Source organism: Accipiter gentilis, chromosome 14, assembly GCF_929443795.1.
Source record: "Accipiter gentilis chromosome 14, bAccGen1.1, whole genome shotgun sequence".
NCBI lineage: Eukaryota > Metazoa > Chordata > Aves > Accipitriformes > Accipitridae > Astur > Astur gentilis.
Genome location: NC_064893.1, coordinates 20635500 through 20655407, shown reverse-complemented (window position 1 = coordinate 20655407; position 19908 = coordinate 20635500). Strand labels below are relative to the sequence as shown.

The window sequence follows — 19908 nt, the reverse complement described above, 5'->3', positions numbered from 1 at the left end:
ATTTCATTCCCAAGTAAATGCTCTATATTCACGTGTGTAGGGACAATGTGTGGGGACCTATCTGGTCAGTATTTTTCTCTGGATCGTGAATTTGGAGTATTTAGGTAAGTGGATTTATTTTCTATTGTAATCATTCAACAAGACAAGCTTCAGTAACACAGAGGGGGTTCCAGCCTGATCTCTGAAGTAGTTTCAGCTAGTGTGACCCAATATAAAAACTTCTGGGGAGATCTTTAAAACTATAAGATACTAAAATCTACCAAGCCCCCACCCCTAAACAAGACATTGCTTTGAAAACTGCATTTGTACTTAGTCCACACTCTGGTCTTTAGGAGTTTCACTTTTAATAAATAGCGTAGTTCTGTAGCTATGATCAGGTCACTCCTACTTTTCTCCTCCCCTTGTCTTACCATCCTTGCTAAAACTCTAGCTTATCTGTCTCAAACTATCAGTAGCTATTGTTTAGCTGTCTCATAACCTTGGTAGTTCTGAACTATTTGCTCTGCTTGTGGGGCCGTGCTGTGTACATGACTTCTCTTTCAAGAGTGGATGTTTGGCATTCTTTGGGTAGTAACTCCTATGGGATGCCCGAAAACGCACTGACTCATGGCGAGTTCAGCCCATGGAGCCCATCCCGCTGCTTGTGATTATGGTGCAGGAAATAAACAAGATGACAACCTAATCTATCACATCTTTGGGCTGAGAACTGGGGCAGCAGAGTAAGACAGTCCATTTCTGTCACTCTTCCTATTTGTAGCTCTGTTGCCCCATCCATTTCCCAGAAGGGAACAGAAAATCCAACTTGAAAAAATCAAAATGAGGTTTGTGAAATGGGCTGGTAGGTGGGCTTTGGGAATTTGAGCTCTTGCATATTTTTTTCTATGAAAATTAAGGAGGCGCAAGCCCTCCGTGAAGGTGGTGCTAGGGGCAAGCTCTGCTATGTGGACTCCAGTCCTGCATGAGCTCCACTGACACGGCTGGACTGGCGTGAGATGGTGGTTACTCATTGCAGCTGGGGAGGGACCTGGCTGCTGATGCTTCGTCCCATCTGCCTCTCTTCTATCACACCTTAGAAATGATGTGTAGCACTTTGTCAGCTGGTTGCAGTGATAAGTCCCTGTGTTTGAAGGAAGTGAACAAGCAGCTTGGTAGTTATTAATCTGGTGCCTGTCACTTCTTTCTGCCTTGAATGTCCATCAAGAAAGATAGGTTTTTTGCAAGGCACAGCACCTGGGAGATGTCAGGCACGTGTTTGAGTAGGGAGCTAAACAAGGTCATCCTCAGAAACCCGCTAAGACTTCTAATTTTATACAGTCTGAAAATGCCCAGGAGGCAGAAACATACTCAATTTAAATTAGTAAGTCTTGGTTATTCATCAGAATAAGTGTTTTTGTGCATTAAGAATAGCTGCTGTGTCTTAGCACTTCCTCCCATTGTTACAGCTCTTCCTTGAGCAGTGGAAATGTTTTGGGTGGTTTACATTACATTTACAGTAGTAATTAGGTTTAAGCAACTTCGCAGTTCGCTTATCTAAATATACATCTGTGTCTAAAGAGCGTATGATTTTTTTCCTTCTCCTTCACTCTCCCAAGCCACGACATCGCCACACAGGGTGGGCAGCTGGAGGCAGTCATGTATCCAAGCACTGCCCCGCGCCTGGTGGAGATCTCTGCCCAGAGTTGCTACTTCTGACGGTAAGGTGATGAAGTGGCTCTGGCTTTGGCTGCCCACCGGCTAGTCCCGCTCTGGGACAGCATTGCATCTCGACGGATGCCAGGGGTTCCTCCTTCGCCCCGTGTTTCTTTCTTTTTTCTTAAATGTGAGACTAATAGCCATCTGCATGCAAACCATCTCAGCTTAGGAAGCATCTGTTCTCACTGTTTGTCCACCGCCTGAAGTACTAATCCTCCGTTTGTCACAACTCTTGGGTGCAGTAAAGCATTTAAAGTGCAGCAGAGGTTGCGTGCTCTGACATACAGCTTGTGGCTGCAGGCAGGTTGGGTTTTACGGGAGGGGGGGTCTGGCCGTTCATCGTCGCGCCTGAGCCACCCTAAGTGTGGGTAGAGCAGGGACGGTCGAGGGGGTGATGCCGGGCCGTCAGGGAAGGTGATGCTTTACCTCTCCACTTGCGCTGGGTTGATACCCCAGCTCCCACGGGCATGCCTGTATCTGTCCCAGGAGGATGACAAATCGCGTCTCGTCTCGCGCGGTACAGTGACGATCGGAAGCACTTCGTAGGGTCTGCGTGTTGCTGCGGTTGTTTCTTGGCAGCTGTGGAGCCGAGAGATGCTCGTTTGATCTCCCAGCTCGGGACAGAGCAGAGCCGGCCGGGGTTGCGGGGCTGGCTGCTGGGAGCCGATGGCTCTTACCCGGGCGTGATTACCACGCAGCGCTTCGCCCCAGGCCACGGACTGGGTGCTGCCTCCCTGGCAGACTGGGAACAGGCTGGGACTTGGATAATCTCACCGCCTCGGTGACTCCAGAAACTGTAATAATCTCTTAATCTTAATGCGTCCACGTGATGGCTAGGTAACTCTACTTGAGGGTTTTCTTGATATGTGACCGAGTGGTGGGGAGATGAATTATTTTCAAGCTTTTCTAATATTATGCACTCTCTAAAAATACACCTGCTGGAGGAAAAAAAAAAAAAGACTTGTGCGTTAGGGATTTCAGCTACGTTCCGGTTTTTCTGCTCTCCTTCACATTGCAGTGTCTTTCACTTGCATTTGATTTTCACGGTAACGAATTACTTTGAAAAATGTAATGCTGCCATAAGATCTTGTGACGCAGCTGGTGAACACTGTGTGCAAGCTGACCTGAAGGCACTGATGCTGAGCTCTGTCAGGCAGTGTTCAGAGGCAGGTCTCCCAGGCTGGTGGGGTCCCTGTGGTCTGGCAGAGGATTCCTCTAGTCTTCAGGTCTCCGGTCTGCATGTGCTTTGCCCAGCTGAAATTCCCAATTATCCAAAAGCATGTCGGATGTTTTCCGCCCTCCTTTTTGGTCCTGAAAAAATTGGGTTTACTGAGCGAGCCAAGTCATGTCAGTTTGGCAGGACATGTAGATACCTTCAGAAATAACTCATGCACTAAAGCTGCGACCGTAACAGTGTTGGGTCTGGACCAGTGATTCGTTTGAACTAATTGGCTGCTGAGAGCATTGGTATGTCCGTTTGTCTCCATATTTGAGTAAGATTCAGCTCCTGTGAGCCAGATGATCTCGTCCTAGTGAGCTTGGCTCATCCCTGATGATGCCAGAAAGACTGTCATGGAGCATGAAACATGCTGGAGAGCTCGACATGAGAGTTGGCATATTTATCCTGATTCACTCCGTCTGAAAATGCAGACTCAGTTGGCTTTGTGTCCTATTCCTCCACCTCTTTTCTCACAAGCTAGGAAATAAATTTGCTGATTATTCCTCTCAAATGCCATGAATAACCAAAGTCCAGACAGGAGTGAATATGTGAAAGGCTGTGCAGCTGTTGTTATCCACAGAGATCTTAAATTTTCAGTAACACTTGCGTCCTGCTTTATATAAGTATTCAAAGCTGCATGTACTATTAAAGAATTCTGTTCTCGTTCTGGACGCTTTAAATTGTCCTCAGTTGTGCAACAAGCCTGCCTACGTTATTACTGCTGTGTTAGAAATCTGTGACAATGAAGCTTGCCTGTACAAGTGATTAGCAGCCTGCCTGTCTGAAAATCGGCCAGTTGAAAAGGACAAGCAGCTGTCTGAAGTTATTAAAAGAAATGTAGTGAGGAGGAACGTAGCTGAGAGAGAAAAGAAATGTAGTTGTGGGCTGTTGTGCCCAGCTACTTGCAGTACTAGCAGCTTAGATGTGCTTTTCCGTACAGGAGAAGGAATGGCCTGAAACCCAGCCACTTGTGTCAGGGCAAGGTGTGCTTGGTGGGAAGCCTTTTGGAAAGGCTGGGTGCTTCCTGGGGAGAAATAACGCTTTCCTGAGTTTGTAAAAACAGCGAAGCTTAAAGCAGCTACATATCCTCTCATAGATTTTCTTGTTGCTGTTGTTGTTGTTGTCGTCCCTCCTTGCTCTCCCCTCCCATGTCTCAAACCCTGGGCAGTTTGTGTGGTCACATATGATGGTGTATGCTTCTGTCCAATGTAGCTTTGCAGCAATCATTGTCTGTGTATCTGAATAAAAGCATCAGAATTATTTTGATTTGCTTTTTACGTGTTGCTGAGGTCTTTATTAATGGATGAATTTTCCTAATTGGATGTTAGGAAGAAGTTCTTCACTGTGAGGGTGGTGAGGCACTGGAGCAGGTTGCCCGGTGAGGCTGTGGCTGCCCCATCCCTGGAAGCGTTCAAGGCCAGGTTGGATGGGGCTTGGAGCAACCTGGTCTAGTGGAAGATGTCCCTGCCCATGGCAGGGTGGTTGGAACTGGATGATCTTTAAGGTCCTGTCCAACCCAAACCATTCTATGATAATATGCCCCCTATGTATAATCTGGTGCTGTTGTAAAAGCTGTGGCTTGTGGATGGGCTTTGGTGGTAACTGAATTTCACAAGCACGTTCTGTGACTTGTCTTGGTTTGGAGCTGATGGAGGAAGAGCTATATGGGTAACCTGAGTTTTGAATTTGATCCCTTATGATTCTCATTAGAACCACTTGTAGTGAATAAGCTAAATAAGAAATACAACACATAATGTATGTGCAAGGCCTGTGGTTTTACTGGGAACAGGAGCGAGCCAGGGGAGGCCAGCTCTAACTCCAGCTGGACACAGGAGCTTTCCCAGAGGCACGTTCAGTTACCTGGAGAAGAACCCACCTTCAGCGGGGTGCCTCCTTCTCGGTGTCCTCTTGGTTTGCTTCACAGTGTCTAAAATTTTGTGGGGAGGAATAACAGTTTGCAGGAATTGGGGGTAAGGAGAAAAAAAAGGGGGGGGGGGGGGGGGAAGATTCCCATTAATGTTTTTGCATACCTGGCGTGGGGAGTTGTAAGCATCCCAGACCAAATATCCTCCCTCCGCCTGCCTCGGGGGGCTGGGCAGCGTTCCTTCTGCAGCATGTTCACAAGGTGGGGTTAAAGCAGCTTGACTAAAGCTGTGGCTGGAAAAATAGCTGTGTTAATGTGTAAGGAGCAAAACTGAGACAGCCTCTTTGCATGCTTTTATGAGGGGGTTGCCTCTAAAATAGCTGCTGCTGGCCTTTAAGCCATTGGAGGCAAAGCAGGCTAAGCCATAGACCCAGCCTTACTGGGAATATTGGAAACATGGAGCGGGGTTATTACTTGTGCTGGACAAGCTTTGTGTGCCTTGGTTAAGGAAACTTCAAATAAATGACTTGTTGTCCCTTTAACTTTGGGATTACGAATAGTAAATGTTAGAAGAAAGGGAAATTACAGAAACACTGTGGAAGGAGGTTTGGTGGAGAGAATAAGAAGGAAAGGACAAAACCTGTTCGGGATAGCTCTGGGGAATCTGATTGCTTTAACCCTTTGCTTGCTTGTGTGTTTCTTGTTGATGAGATTTTAAGGAAGGATCTGGATCTTGCAAAATATTCTCTGTGGGTGTTTCAGGGTTATGCTGCTCTTTCAACACCAGTGTCTTACATCCAGCTGGGATTTACTCACTGCTCAGCTAGGGCAGGAAACGCTGAATTGGCTTTTTTAATAAGCGCTTGGGTGTTTTGCTGCTCCTCCTGAGTCCCCAGGGAGATATTCTGTGCTTTTCTTGATGTTCTCTTACTTCAGAGAAGTAAAATTTTGAAGAGCAAATGCGCTGTGTGACTCCTCCTTCCTAACGCTGCTTTTGGGAGTTACTTTTTCACACGGCTGGGGCTTGAGTTAATGTTTAGCAAGCCTCAGCTTCAGCCCGGGCTTGGAAAGAACTCCTTGCTCTTTTCTGCTTGCTCCGAGCGCTGGATGCTGCCCGTGGGCTGTGTCCTTCAGCCCGCGTCCCAGGCGTGGGTGGTTCAGCCTTGGGCACTGCTGCCTTGAAGACGCAAGTGGATTTACCGTCGCTCCTGCTCAAGTCCGCCCAGGGGGGTGGATGTGGGGAGGGAGGAGAGGATGCTCACAGCCACCCGATCGGCACCTCGCAGGTGACGAGGAGCAGCGATTTGTTATCAGTCACGAGGTTCGGCAGCCGCTCCTCGGCTCCACAGTGGAGGGGCACAGATGGACTGACCACCTCTCTCCTCCCCGTCTGGCCATGGACAAGCGTGGCACGTGTGGCTCCAGGGTGGCCAGAAGTGGGATCCCCAGGCCCCGGGTGGTGTTGGAGCCAGCCGGCTGTGCCCGGCTCTGCAGCCTCGGCAGGTAGGGAGCGTGGTCGTGGGGTGCAGCGGTACGGGGTGATCACTGCTCTCCTTCCTCCCGAAGGCAGGGCGTAAAGGCAAGGCAATACCTGGGAGAGGATAGGTGGAAACAAAGTGAATTTCTAGAGGTGAGCAGGCTGTAATATGCTCTTTAAAACTGTGTTTTGACTGCCTTGATCCTGAAATGAAATCTATTAAAAAAAACTTTTTTTTGTGTGTGTGTGTGTGTATTAACCCTATAATTGGGATGCGTGCAGCAAGCTGTGGAAGTGGGACCTGGGGGTGCATGCGTGCCTGGCGGGGCTAAAATGCAGACTGTGTGCTTCCTTGTGGTTCAGTGGTAATGCTGCCCTGGCAGCTTGTGGGGTTTGAGGGCTGTTCAGTGATTTGTAGAACTGTATGAAGGTAAGAACTGCTTATTTGTAAATATCATGCAAAGCACACGTACTAAAAGACAGAACTGAAAATTTAACTACTTCGCTTGACAAAGACCGTACTGTTTGTGTGCTTACTGGACATTAAATGACTTAAGACTTCATCTAATGTGTATCTACATCCGCTTAGAAGTTGCATCAAGTTTCAGAACATTTCCCTGCTGCACTAATTAAAACCTGTTGGTTTTGTGTGAATGTACTCACAGTGATTTTATTTCTAACGATAGCTCACATTTTCATGTTTCTGTCTGACTTCTCATTTTTCCTAGTCGGCTTTGACCTTGTGTGTAGAAGAAAGAAAGGAAAACTTTAAAAGGTCCTAGGCAAAATTTGAGATGTAAAAAAAATAAAATAAAATTAATAGTCATCTTAGGGGGACTGACACAGGAATGATATGGTAAATTACTCTAAAATTACCCATGTGTAAGAGAACTAGACTAACACCTTGAGTACTGCAGGCTTTCTTTGATAAAAATCAAAATATTCAGTAACAACTTATGGGTTTTGCCAAACAAGTTAGTTGAGTTTCAGTGTCTGTACTGGTGCCAGAACGCCTTTGTGGTCAGGTCTGAAGAGATGCTCCAGCAGGAACACCAAATTTGCTCACTAACTTTGACCAAAACATTTAACTCTTAGCAAGTGGTAATTCGCATCTGTTCATTCAGGCCTCGCCAGCGGGTGAAACGCATCCTATATGTATATGTACAACTAAGCCTCTCTGCTAGGACTGACCTAAAACATGCCTATATAATAAGGCAATGATACGCCAGCCATCCTGGTCTTCTAATTAATTGACTTTAATGACTGTTTATTTTTGCAGCAGTGACTGTGGCATGCTCCTTGGGTTCCCATTAAGACACCTACCGCCTTACCCGGCAGTCGTGGTGCTGTGCCTCCAAAGCACCGCTGAGGAAGAGCCATTGCTGAGCCAGCTTTCCCTCCCTCGTGCTTCTCCTCTCGGTGTTGTACAGCTTGTGGTACCCGAGGTGGCTCACGGCTGGGGTCGGTGGCCCTGGGCTTGCGGGCAGCACTTCAGGGATTAGTTATAGAATTAGTTATAAATCTCAGCCGAGGGGAGGCTTTTCAGGGCAGTGTAATAGCCAAGCACTTTGTCTCACGTGCAATAACTCCTACCTGAGAAATCCAGGCAAGCCTATGAGTGTCCTTCCTGTCTTCCTGCATCCCTAAACCTCTCACGCGTGAAGCATAGGTGAATTCCAGCACATCTCTCAACCTCTCCTTACTTTGTGCTCGTCAGCAGGTTCCTCCTGTGGCCTCTTCAAAGTCTCTTGCCTGTTCCCATACATCTGAGCGACAACTTACAATTACTCATTCTCTGCTGTGGTGTAGGTACAGCTGGTAGAATGGGCTACAAGAAGAAATGAGGATGAGTTCTATCATCCCGATTTACTCTAAGTTCAACATGAAAGAACTTTTAGGACAAATACTCAGTGTGTGTGAATCTCTGCTTTTCTAAAAAGCCTTTGCATTAATGAGCGATCACGCAAAAAATAAATTCACAGCCCTTTTGTAAAGGATTCAAACACTAGCAGTCTTTCCTCTGAAAGCCCTGTGGTCCCTCGCCCCCTTTGTCCCTAAGCTGGGCAGCTGAAGTGTACAGAGCTTTAACATCTCACCTGAAGTCACAGCAGTGATGGAAATAAAGTGAGGGCGTCTCGTCTGACGTAGCGGTAGCGTGTTTTGAGGACGCGTTTAGTAACTGGGAGGTATTGACTCATTCTGGCCTCGGCAAAATCCCTGGCAGTGGGTGCTACAGGGCTGTGACAGCCAAGTCGCTGCGGCAGTCAGTCCGTGCCAGCCTCTGCGTGGGAATCCTGTGCACAGGCTCAGCCTTGTGGCAGCCGGAGGGAGCCTGGGGCAGCTTCCATACTGGCGAGGGGGTAGTGGGTAAGAACAAGTATGGGCAAGCTCCTGCCTGCAGCCCCACGCTAACTGGTCTGTGGGTTTTGCAGCCCCACGCTAACTGGTCTGTGGGTTTTGGCAGCCTGCTGTGGGTTTTGGCAGCCTGCTGTCGTGCCGATAGGTGGAACTTGAATGGCAGACTGGATCTTTGTGGCTGCTGGACAGACAAAGCTGCTTGTGTGTTTAGATGAACGTGGATTCAGTGGAGCGTGTGAAGGTGGAAGTAGGGATGAGAATGCCACCTTTTAATTAACGATTCTCATAGAATCATCAGGTAGATCAGGCTTATGAATTCCCAATTCCATTAAAGATCACAGTACTCCTAAAGCTTTGTTTTGGCCAGGTACCCCTTTCTCGCAGCCGGATTTCCGTGTCGATGAAAGCCCTTTCCTGTTTGGCTTACCGTGCTAATGCAGGGAAAGTGAACAACGGGCTCGTCTGCAGTGACCTTACAGTGGAACAATAAAACACATACAGAGAGCATGGCTTATGTCTTCGGAGGCCAAAACAAACTCTAGCATGATGGGACAGACACCCAGCTAATAGACTAAACTAACCATGGCTTTGAATATTTTTAATTTGGCTGTATCTGCATGGGCTTATCAATCTGGTGTTTCTTCTGCACTGAGTTTCGGTCTGAGACACCTCCAGGCGGATCTGTAATTACAGGCAACTTTTGCTATTCCTTAGCTTGCTTATTTAGACTCTTAATAGAGTGGAGACAAATCTATTCCAGCTTGAAGGCCTGAGACACAGATGTTGAGATGGAGTGTCTTTGCCTATAAGTACTTTGATAGAAATGCTTATTGTCAGGCAAGTTATAACCTATGCTTTATTTAAAACTCCCAGTGCTGTGGTGGAGGTAACTTCTCGAGTTTGGGTCCAGCACAGAAAGCGGTGGAGGTGCTAAGCTAAAGCAGCGTGTTACGCACAAGCATTCAGGTCTTTCACTCGACATAGCACTGGGCAAAGGATCGCTGGTTTGTCTTTCTGGTGTCACTGGCAGTGCCAGGACAGGAGCTGGGGAGTGCCTTGTTGTTGTTGGAGTGGGGGAGAGCTGGAGCTTGTACGAATTACTCTGCGCATGCAGAGCTATCTGGCATGTCCTCTTTATCACTTGCAGAACAGGCTTCTTCAAAACAACCTTAAATGACGCTGCTCCCCGAGCTGCTTGCATAATGGAAGATCTTGATGAACTGATTGCTATGTTACTGAAAACAAGCTGTAATTTTATTAGCAAATTGTAGTAGTGACATCTTAGCTATTCTTGCTGGTGCTATAGAGACAGACCTTCAAGCGTGCCGTCCCACGGGTGCAAAGTCCTCGATAAAATGCCTTAATGCGAACATAAGTGGTGGTTGGCAGCAGTGCTACATAAAATAGCCTGGGCTAAAGGCACTGTAACTTCTCATGGGGATGCTCTCAGCAAAACTGCTAGGTATATAAGCAAATCCCCTATGGTTAGAGATATACAGAGATGTACGTCAGCAGTGGCAGCCTGCTTCTAAGATTGCTTTAATTCTGGCTCTTCAGCTGCTTTGGTTTAGTTAGGCTAGAGAAAGTAAAGCATGGTAAGAGTGTATCAGGTAAGTTGCTGTTCATTGCTGCCACAGTAATTTGATAATTAGTCAGTCTATGCTTTTTTTATGGTCTGATCCAAGGAATATGAACCAGCCGTGTGCTTTTCGTTTTCTCCTAAGAGTAGACTTCAGTTGTGCTTTTTTTGTTGCTTGTTATGGGGAGAAAGGAGGAATTGGTAGCCTGTGGTGGTTGTACTTAGTGTACAAAATTTGGGAGATTGTAAGGGTAGCAAAGCCATGCTTTAAAGATTTGCAGTAGAGCTTTCTTTTGATTTAGACCTTTGGTAGAAAAGTTGTGGAGCTTTTGTCCACAAGGCATCTCCTGGATAAATTTATCTGTGTTGGGAACAGTGTTTTGTGTAATTCTGCGTGTCAGAATGAAATAGCTGATCATGCACATTTCGTCTACGATTTTGATAATAAGTAGATTGCCTGCTTCCATACAGGGACCTGTTCTGATATTAGCAATGGTATCTTTGAAACATTGAGGTTTAAACTTCCAATACTTTCAGTAAGCAAAATATATACATATTTTACATAGGTATAGCTATAGGTATGTGACTTACTGCTTCAGGATTTTCTCCAGTTTTTCAAATAGTGCTATCTCTTGATTCTGGGTGCCTTTTTCCTACTACATGATTTTAAACAAGAAAACCTATTGTGGTATTTACTGTGGTGGGCAGATCTTAAGGTGGTTCTTTCTCTTCAGAATTAACTGTGCAGTTCTTCATTTGGGTCTAAACTGCTTGCTTATGGTAGGAACTTAGAAGCAACATGAAGAGGGACTTTTTCCTGCATGGACTTTTTTTTGTGTGTCTGTTTGTTTCTTTTAATCTTGTGCTTTTGTAGCCATCGGTTGTTCTTGACCTTGAAGTAAATTGAACACCGGTAAGATGTATGTGTGCTGTGATGCTAACGTATTTTTGTTCTCTAACTTAGTGTCTTTATCTGTCAAAATACTGCAAGCAGTTGATAGAATAATTTCTCACTTTTTTTCTTTCTTTCAAGAGAACTTGTGTTTCATGCTAGTGGTCTGAATTGCTACGATGCTCTGACTTGGTGTGCTGCTCCTAACTTGCCCTTGAGGTTAATTCAGACTCCTTCCATCTGTTTCTTTGTTTCATATGTGCCTTTGTGCTTGCTCCAGAAATGTCTTTAAAAGCTACGCGCTTGCTGTGTGGAAGGACTGCCTTGTATAACTTAATTCTTCTGTTCTTGTTGCCTTTTTCTCATCTTATTTTTTCTGGAAACAGTATTAAAGGAATTCCATTTTCTTGGCTTACACTTGTCACCTCCTGTTCTGTTTGAAATGTTTGAGAAGGAACTTCTTTATTCATCTGCTAGAAAGGTATTTCAATGAGGGAAGGACGTTGAGCAAGCAGTGAAGTAGTCTAGGCAGCTACAGATCCTTTGAGACGCTCTCTGATGGGAATGATTCAAGCCTGGAATGAACAAATGCATAGCAACGGTGTTTATTTTATTTTGATATTCAAGAGGGCCAAGAGTTGCATGAGTGTTTGCAATATATTTGCCGTGTGTTGACAGTATCTAGGAACAGATCAAAAACTACTCTGAGAGTGCATATTCTAGCCCAGGATCGGTGAGCCACCATCACTCAGGGTCAGCACTAGGCAGGCACACAGATCTTGCTAAGGGCTACCAGTGCTCTACACAGAAGGGGCTTGTAGAAGAAATAATAAGAAAATTAACTGTATAAGGTCCGTGCCAGTCTAATTTCTGTGTTATTAATACTGTTAAGTCAGGGTTAGACTGAAGGTGTTAGGCAAGTCAGCTGAACGAATCTCAAGCCCCGTTAAAACTGGCTCTGCTCTTAACAAGAGGAGAAGGTTGCATGAGGATGGTCAGTCTTTCCACAGACCCAGGTTGTCCTTAACTAGATCTTTCTGCCAGTTTGCTTTTTCTTGGGTTAATTTTTAAAACTTTATAATCTTAAGCTTTTTGATAGGTTAATAGTGCAACCGAGTGAACTTGATTATTCCGCCTACTCTTTGCCCCGTTGCAACTGAGCAATTAACATTTCAAGCCAAGAATCTACACTTTCAATCTAAACTGTTGCTATGTTTATATGTACGTCACAGATTGCCCTCCATTGACTTGGGAATGCAATGAGGAAGAACAATCTTTTAGGTGCACTGAATCTAAAATTAACCTTCCACCTGGGTAGTTGGATTTGTAAAGCACTGTGCACTGTGTTCAAGAAAAGAAATATTTAGACCAGAAAATAAAACATTTTCTAAATTTACAGGCCTGACTTTGCTCTGGTGTTATCCTGTGAGGCAGGAACAGCAGCGCTAGCTTAGGGCTTCTAGAGCTGGGCCTTGGATCCTGCTGCTGCTGTGTGGAGCTGCTATGTGACATGAGCATCCTGAACCTTGGTGAAACAGAGTTTAGTGCATCAGTCCATAGGGTTGTTGAGATAAAAAGTTAGGATGGCTTTGGGGCCGTTTGACGCACACGTTGTTCAAATACGGCTCTCCTAGAGTAGGCATGTATTCTGACTGGTGGTGGTGCTTATTAGTGCAAGCACTACTAGGTCATCTGTATTTCCAGCTGTGGAAGGAAGCCAAATAACTGCGGGTGATATAGAAGCATGAGTCGGAGTGGGATAGGGGTACGGCAGGTCGCTGTTGTCTGGCAAAACTGTATCCTTGCTCCAGAATTCTGTTGTTTTGATATGGACTGAAGGTGCTGGTAGACCAAAACCAGCTGCTGGCAAGGCTATGGCCTGAAACCTGGACTGTAAGGATGTTGTGACCCTTCTCAGATGCGCACCAGGAATATGTCCTAAAGCAGTAGATGAGTATTACTCCACTTGGTCGTAGTATCTCCAAGGCTAAAACTTGCATTCAGGATCTGGTATCTGGGTACGCCATGGCGAACATCCAAGTCAAGAGTCACCCTTTTGAAAGAGCTGAAGACTGTATTTACATTGGCTTAAAATTTTGTGGGTTTTCCTGTGGCAGGTGTGGAGAAGGGACTGTCATAGTTATATGTGACACGGGCTTGCCCCAGAGCATATGTACTGGGTACAAGCTGCTGCTGCTTGGGTCTGGGGTAGGTTCTGCTGGATCTGCAAACCTAAATTCTGTTTCGTTGTGAATCCATGGAGATTTCTGGAATGTTAGATGAGCTGGATCTAACTGCTTTCAGCTGCTTTGATCTGTATAACCTAGATCCCATGGTAGTGCGGGGCAGTAACTTAGGGCAAGAAGAGTGGTTGTGTGCCTGCTGAGTGCCTTCAGCAGAGCCATTAGGGGAGCTTGTGAGATGGTTCCTCAGCCTGTGTAGTGTTGTGCATTGGGAGAACTGCTCTTTAGTGCAAGTTCGGCGGCCAGTGTTTCTGGCACTCATACCGCCAAACCCAAGTCACTCAAGATAATCTAAAATCCTCCTTCTAGTTACCTTCATGTTGCAAGTGATGATTTCTATTAACCGGCTTCTAATAGAATTCTAGCGAGATATCATGGTAAGGTATTAAACAGTCTTTTTGATGTTAGCAAGGTGGCTTTGTTTAAATCTAATCCTCTTACAAGATGGCTGTCAGCAAATGTGAGGAAACGGAGAGGAGTACTAAAGATGAAGAGTTAATGTGAGGGATGTGATCTAAATTTTTAACTCCTAATGGGTACAGATACAAATAAAAAGTTGAAAGGGGAAATAATGATTTGGGATGGTAGCTGTAGTAGAACTGAGAGAGATGGGCGTGAACTATGAAGGTAAAATAAAAGAATTTTTTTTAATCTTAGATTGACTATTTGAGTACTCTACGAGACTATAAAGTGGCATGTCAACTGGAGGCCTGTTATTTGGGTATCCGGGAGTAGGAAAGGGGAGTGGGAAAGGCAGGGATGGGTACTAAACAAGCCGATCACCTCTGCCTTTGTCAGAGGTGGGCTGGGTGGCATAATAGCTCTTTTCAATCTTTCACTTCTGTGTTCCTGTAAAACAAAAAAAACAAAACCCTTCTTATTCTTGTTCTCAATGCTGTCACTGGCTCCAGATGTTCCCAGAATGATGGTTATTGCTTGAGTTCTGACCATTAGAGAAGAAGGACTGCCTATGTGCATGTTAGAAAAAGGTATGAGCATAATACGCATGCACATGTGTAAAGAGAAGTGCAGAATATCCTACAACATAGGCCTCTTGGTTGGTAGATCTTCAAATTTATGACTTGAAATGTTTCTTATAACAGAAGCAAGTTAATGCCAGAACTGCTAATAATGGCTTTCTGGAATGAAAGGAACTAAAACTTTCCAGATATTTTGCCATCTATAACTTTCTAAGTCCTTCTGGAGCTGGGAGGCTAAATTGCATTTGGTGGTTGTTTTGTTGTCACGGTTTTCAAGGCACAAGACTTGATCTGCATTTTTCTTGTGAGACTAGAAAGCAATTGCGATCTGGTTTTGGTGGTGGTGGCTGTTCACAGGTGTGTTTCAAACCGTCCAGAGTTAGCATAGTGTGCAGTCTCTTTAATTTTGTATTCCTAAGTTGAACCATTGAGGTGTTTTCACAAGTAGGTTCCACTTATCCTGTTTTTTTAAGTCTTTGAAAAAGATACACAGCAGGGTTTAAACAGCTTGCAACTCTTTGAAGTGAATTAAAATTCATTTTAGGTGAGGTATTATTTTATGAACTGATGAGAACCTCACCACTTTCTGCAGAGGGGTTGAAAGCTGAACGAGGCCAGTCTGGGACTTCAGCCACCCATGAATTAATCAACAGGGTGGTAAGAAAATTCTGTATGTTTGGGTTTCCCAGGACACTTGTGCTGTTTCACAGGGGAAAAGCCTGGTCTAGGCAGGAAAAGAGGGCCTCAGACATCTGAGTTGTTTATTGCATGAGCTGAAGTGCAGGAGACAGAGCTGTGCCAGTTTTTGCATATGGAGGACAAGCCTGCTGGGTTCAGTCTGCTGTGGCTGGGAGTGGTCGGACTTGCTGCGCACGCCGGATAATCAGAGCACACGTGCACCACACTTGAAACATCTTGGTCGTCTGTGGATGTCGAGGGTATCTGTGCAAGTTTGCAGGGGAGTCTTGGAAGCAAGGGCGGGAGTGGTGGGTGGTATCTCAGAGGTCACTGGAAGGACAGCATCAGAAAACCTGTGTCGACACTGTGTCCTCTCACATGTTTGGACAGCAGGTTTTCCCCTACTCCGGGGGATTTGATCCCAACCTTGTCTGTTATTGCTAAATGCGAGCCAAAGGAAGTCTAGCACTTAACCTCTGCTTGGCTTTTATTGCAGTCATTAATCAATGAAGACCGATGTATTGTGCGTGCCATATTTGAATGTGTAGTTTAATCTCTCTCTCCTTATCTCTTCCTCTCCCAGTACCAGAAATTGCCCTTGCAAAATGAGCAAGCTTCCTCTGAAGAGTCCTTTGGCATCCCCGGTGTCAGAGGGCACGAATTCCAGGGTAGAGTCTTTGGACAACTTGTCAATGGACAGTTTTTGGCTGGAAGTGGAGAACATTAAACAGAGCGCTGAAGCTGAACAAGAGGAATGCAGCCTTGCAGATGTCAAAACACAAGAGGGTAGGTTGCCAAAAATGTTGGGAGCGAGGGGAGGAAGATGAATGTCTGAGAAAATTTGCTTATGAACCTGAATGATTTAGAAGCATGTTGCAATATGGTTAGAATATTACTGGTCAAATCAGAGATACTTTTTTTTTTCTTTTTTTTTTTCATTGGGTGATGGATAATACCCTGCAGAAGTGGAGTGCTGGCCTGGCCTGGTTTCAGCTTCTGAAACAAAGCTGACTCTAAAGGTCAGTCAGGAGTACATTCAAGGCTCCAGATTTTTTCAAACAGCCCCCCACTAAGTGTGGGGGCTCTTGCTCCCCATGCAGGTGGCTGTATGGTAAACACACTGTGATAGCTGATGGTGTTTTGGAAGGCTTGTTTGTGTACGTGGTTCTGAATTCATCACAGTGGCTTTTGAGAGCTGCTTTTGTGGAAGGCAGGCTTTTCTCCTTCTGATTCACTATTCAAGAAACCATAATAAACATCCAGAATGACTTGAGTCCATCCACACAAGGTTTTTCTTATATACCTCCTTCCCCCCCCCCCCCCCCCCCCCGCCTTTCTTTCTTTTGAAGACTGCTTCATGTGCATGGGGTGTTTCTGATGGGATTTCTGTAGCACTGATGTTATCCAGTATTTTGGAATAACTGGAACCTGGACCGATTGCCTTTTGGCGTGGGAGGTACAATATCCTGGGCTGTTGGAGGGATGATAAACTGTGATAAGCAGCCAGCGGTCCTGCAGATTGGGATCACACGTTTCCTGGGTCCGTTTTGAAGAATGTGATTTAGCTGGCTGTACATCCTCCTGAATGGTGGGGTTTGCAGCCTGTACAGCCTGCAGCTGTTGTGCCAGCCTGATGTTGAGAAGGATCCATGTGTGTAATGGGGAAATGTTTGAGTGAAAGTCCGTGTGCCGCCGTGCTTGGGAAGGGTAAATAGCTACCCTGGGTGCATGGAGGGGCTCTGGAGAGTGGAGTGGAAAGATCATCATCCATATCTGCCGTAGTAGGCAAGACACAGTAAACAGTAAGGTCTGATGGTAGTGTCCCTACATAAAGGATGCAAGTTTGGGTCTTAGAACTGGAAGAGATGCAAGAGTGACTCAGAAAATGAGTGCGCCAGGAAGGAGACTCTGGAAAAGAGGCCATGCTGTGAGATGAAAGGCTGTCTGGGATACCCAAAAGAATGACATGCTAGAGGCAATTTGATTACTGTGTGTAAGCGGGGACACAAGGAAAAGTGTCTTTTAATGCTGTATATTAATCTAGCAGGCAAGAGCTGACTGCTTAATTGGCCATTGAAACCAGACAGACTTGAAATAATGCTCTGGGTAGTGAAGCCTTCCTGGCAGGCTGGGGAAGGAGGTGCAGCACGCTCAGCCCCCAGGTGCCTCCTGCAAAGGATCTTAGTCAAATAAGCATCATGCTGGAAGCGTTAGTGGCGAGGGGAAGCTTCGGATGGTGTGGATGCAAGATTTGACTGGTGCCTCTTGGCTTTCATGCCCTTTGCAGTTTGTGGTTGGAGCACCGCGAGGTGGCAATGGAGCCAAAGGCACCATCGCTCTTTGCATAAAGCCTGAGAATTTTCGCCTGGGCAGCAGCTAACAGCTCTGTGTGGACAGTGTGGCTCAACCTGACACATAGCTGATCGTAATCACAGTACGGGGACAGCGTGGAGGCTACGTGTAGATAAGGCGTTGCAAAAATGCTGACCCAATTGGAGAACGCTGGTCTCCTGTGCGAGCCCTGTGTGATGGTGGCGTAATGGGAAGCCGCTTGTGACCTGGTGTTAGCGGGAGGCCAGCGTGTAACTTTGTAGAAGAACTGGGTCAGCAGAAAGGTGCTGATAATGCTTGTGGCCTCACTAACAGTTGAAAGGGGCAGAAAGTAGCTTTCTCCTGAAATACGAGCAGCATTGTCCTTTCCTTGCTGTCTGCTGTTTATCCAGCTCTCTCCAAGGTCTGACAGTACGGCAGGCTGATAACGTACGCACTCTGTGCGGTAGTGCCACTGAAGTATCTGCTGACATCCTTGTAGCATGTAATCATGTCTGAGAAAGTGTCTGCGAAGAGTGATTCTTCTCCACCTTCAAAAACTATATAGGAAGTTGTGCTTAATGTTTAGTCCGAAGTTGTAGGATGCTGTAGCTGTCCTTTTTGAAACGTAAATGCTTTATTGTGAATGCTATTTTTGGCTAGCTTATGTTTCAAGTAAGTTTTTGCAATTGGTGTTCTCTAGTTTTGCAAATTTATTCCCAGTTTTACCCCCCTGAAATGCTGCTTGTCTGGAACTCGCAAGACAAATCTTAGCAGCTCTCCAGGCTTAAACCTACAGCTCAGCTTCTGTGGACCTCTCACTTCTGACCTGTTTCTCTCCGATTTCCCCCTTCTCCCCATAAATAACCTATTTTACTGGTTTCCTTTTGCGTTGCTGGCAAACATAACTGGCCCAAAAAGACTAAATAGAGGAATTAAAATCTGGTGCTTTGGCATCAGATGGGGCAGTAGGCTCACACGGATGTCCGATTTAGGGCCTGCTGTTTAGTATTGTGTATTAGATTAGTTTCCTGTTATGACTGGAATTGGGTATTTTTCAAAATTTGCAAGCAATATGCTTAACTTCCTTTAGTTCCCAAAGACAAAATAAACCAGAAGTCTTGTGAGCTGTGCTGCTGTGAAACCACAATGTAGGACAAATAGCTGTACAGTGAGGAGTAGCGAACGGGACCACGAGTGTATGAGTAGCTGTAACCAAGTGAGCAGTACCGAGGGGATGCTCTTACCTGTTAGCTTCTGGAGAACCAAACATGGGAACAGACCAAAACTTCAGACCATGTAGGAAAGCTAGCCAGTTGGCTAGAAAATTCGTTAAAAGAAACACTTCGCTTCAGGTCCAACTCTATTTATTGTAGTGTTATGCTGAAAAAAGTTCTGTTTCATTACAGCACCTAAGAACACAAAGAGCGTGCTCTGAAGGCTAAAAAGGGTTTTGATGGAGTCATAATGTGTTTTTGCAAGTTGCATGAAAACAGAAGTTTCCCCAGAAAAATTAAATTACTTAATCTCTCAAGAAGAGCTGCATGGCTTTTTTGTTATTGATGCAGCAATAATAAAACTTTGAGCAGCAGCGGTAACTGAGGAGATACCAGTTTGCATAGGAGAGGAAGAGTAGGAAAGAACTGTTCTGTTTCAGTCAGTTCAGTTGTGATTTTTTCTTTTTCCCAGTATAACCTTTGGTAGAGCTATGCTGGAGCTGCCTGCAGTACTTGATTGTGGTATGTAGAATTGAAAAGATAAAGGCTTTGTGGTGTTTGCTGTATTAAAGTTGAAGCCACCTGCTAAATTGCTTCTTTTATCCTTGGATTTCAAGTAGCTGCCTTGCTCAGGGCACTTTCTCACTTCCTCAAAGGGTGCATCCCATAAGGAAAAAATTGTCTTCTGTGTTTGAAGTGTAACTTTATATGTACTGAAGAATGAAGTGAAATTGAGCTTGTTTGAGTAATGCTGCTGTACCGTCTCCAGGCTTCCCACACTTCATTCTGGAACTGGAATGGTCTTTAATTTTAGTGGTTTTGAACAGGCACAGACATAAAGTGAATGCACAGAGTAAGAATAATGATTTTGCTTTTGCTGAATGACTGTATGGATACCAATCCACTTAAAAAGGTAAAGAATAGGGATGGTGCATACAAATAGTTCTGCAAGTGTATTAAATAAATACATTTGAATCTACCAGGTCAGTGTCTGGATATTTAAAAAAAAAAAAAAAAAAAAAGTTGTTGATACATAGGCATGCATATGGATAAATAAAAATTAAAAGAAATAGCCAAAAAATGGGAAGAGTACAAAAGTAAAATGTGCAGCATTGTGGCTTCTCACAGACCCATTGTCCATTCTCAAAGCTGCCAGAGCTCCCCTTTGCACAAGCAGGTCCATGTAAAGGCAGATTTAAGCAAATGCATCTGACTTTCCTCCTGTGTCCTATGAAAGCCCCCACTGGGTTCAGTTCCTATTGTAATCCTTGTGCTAAACACCATGCAGAGTCACTCTCGTGCCCAGCTTCTGAGGGGCCCTAGGTGCCTGGCAATAGCCATGCCTCCGTGGTTTTTTCTTCTCTTTTCCTCCCCTAGGATGAGGAGAAAGGAGTATGCG

General features: G+C 45.3%; 1 protein-coding gene across 2 annotated transcripts in view; it reads left to right on the top strand.

Moving 5' to 3' along the window:
* Positions 1-19908, top strand: part of ARHGAP40 (Rho GTPase activating protein 40) — a 43658-nt gene that overhangs the window by 7955 nt on the left and 15795 nt on the right. For both annotated transcript variants that reach the window (XM_049816983.1, XM_049816984.1), the window contains exon 2: positions 15566-15768. In XM_049816983.1, coding sequence (XP_049672940.1) covers positions 15588-15768 — 181 coding nt within the window. In that variant the 5' untranslated portion in view covers positions 15566-15587. The remainder of the gene's footprint in view (positions 1-15565; positions 15769-19908) is intronic.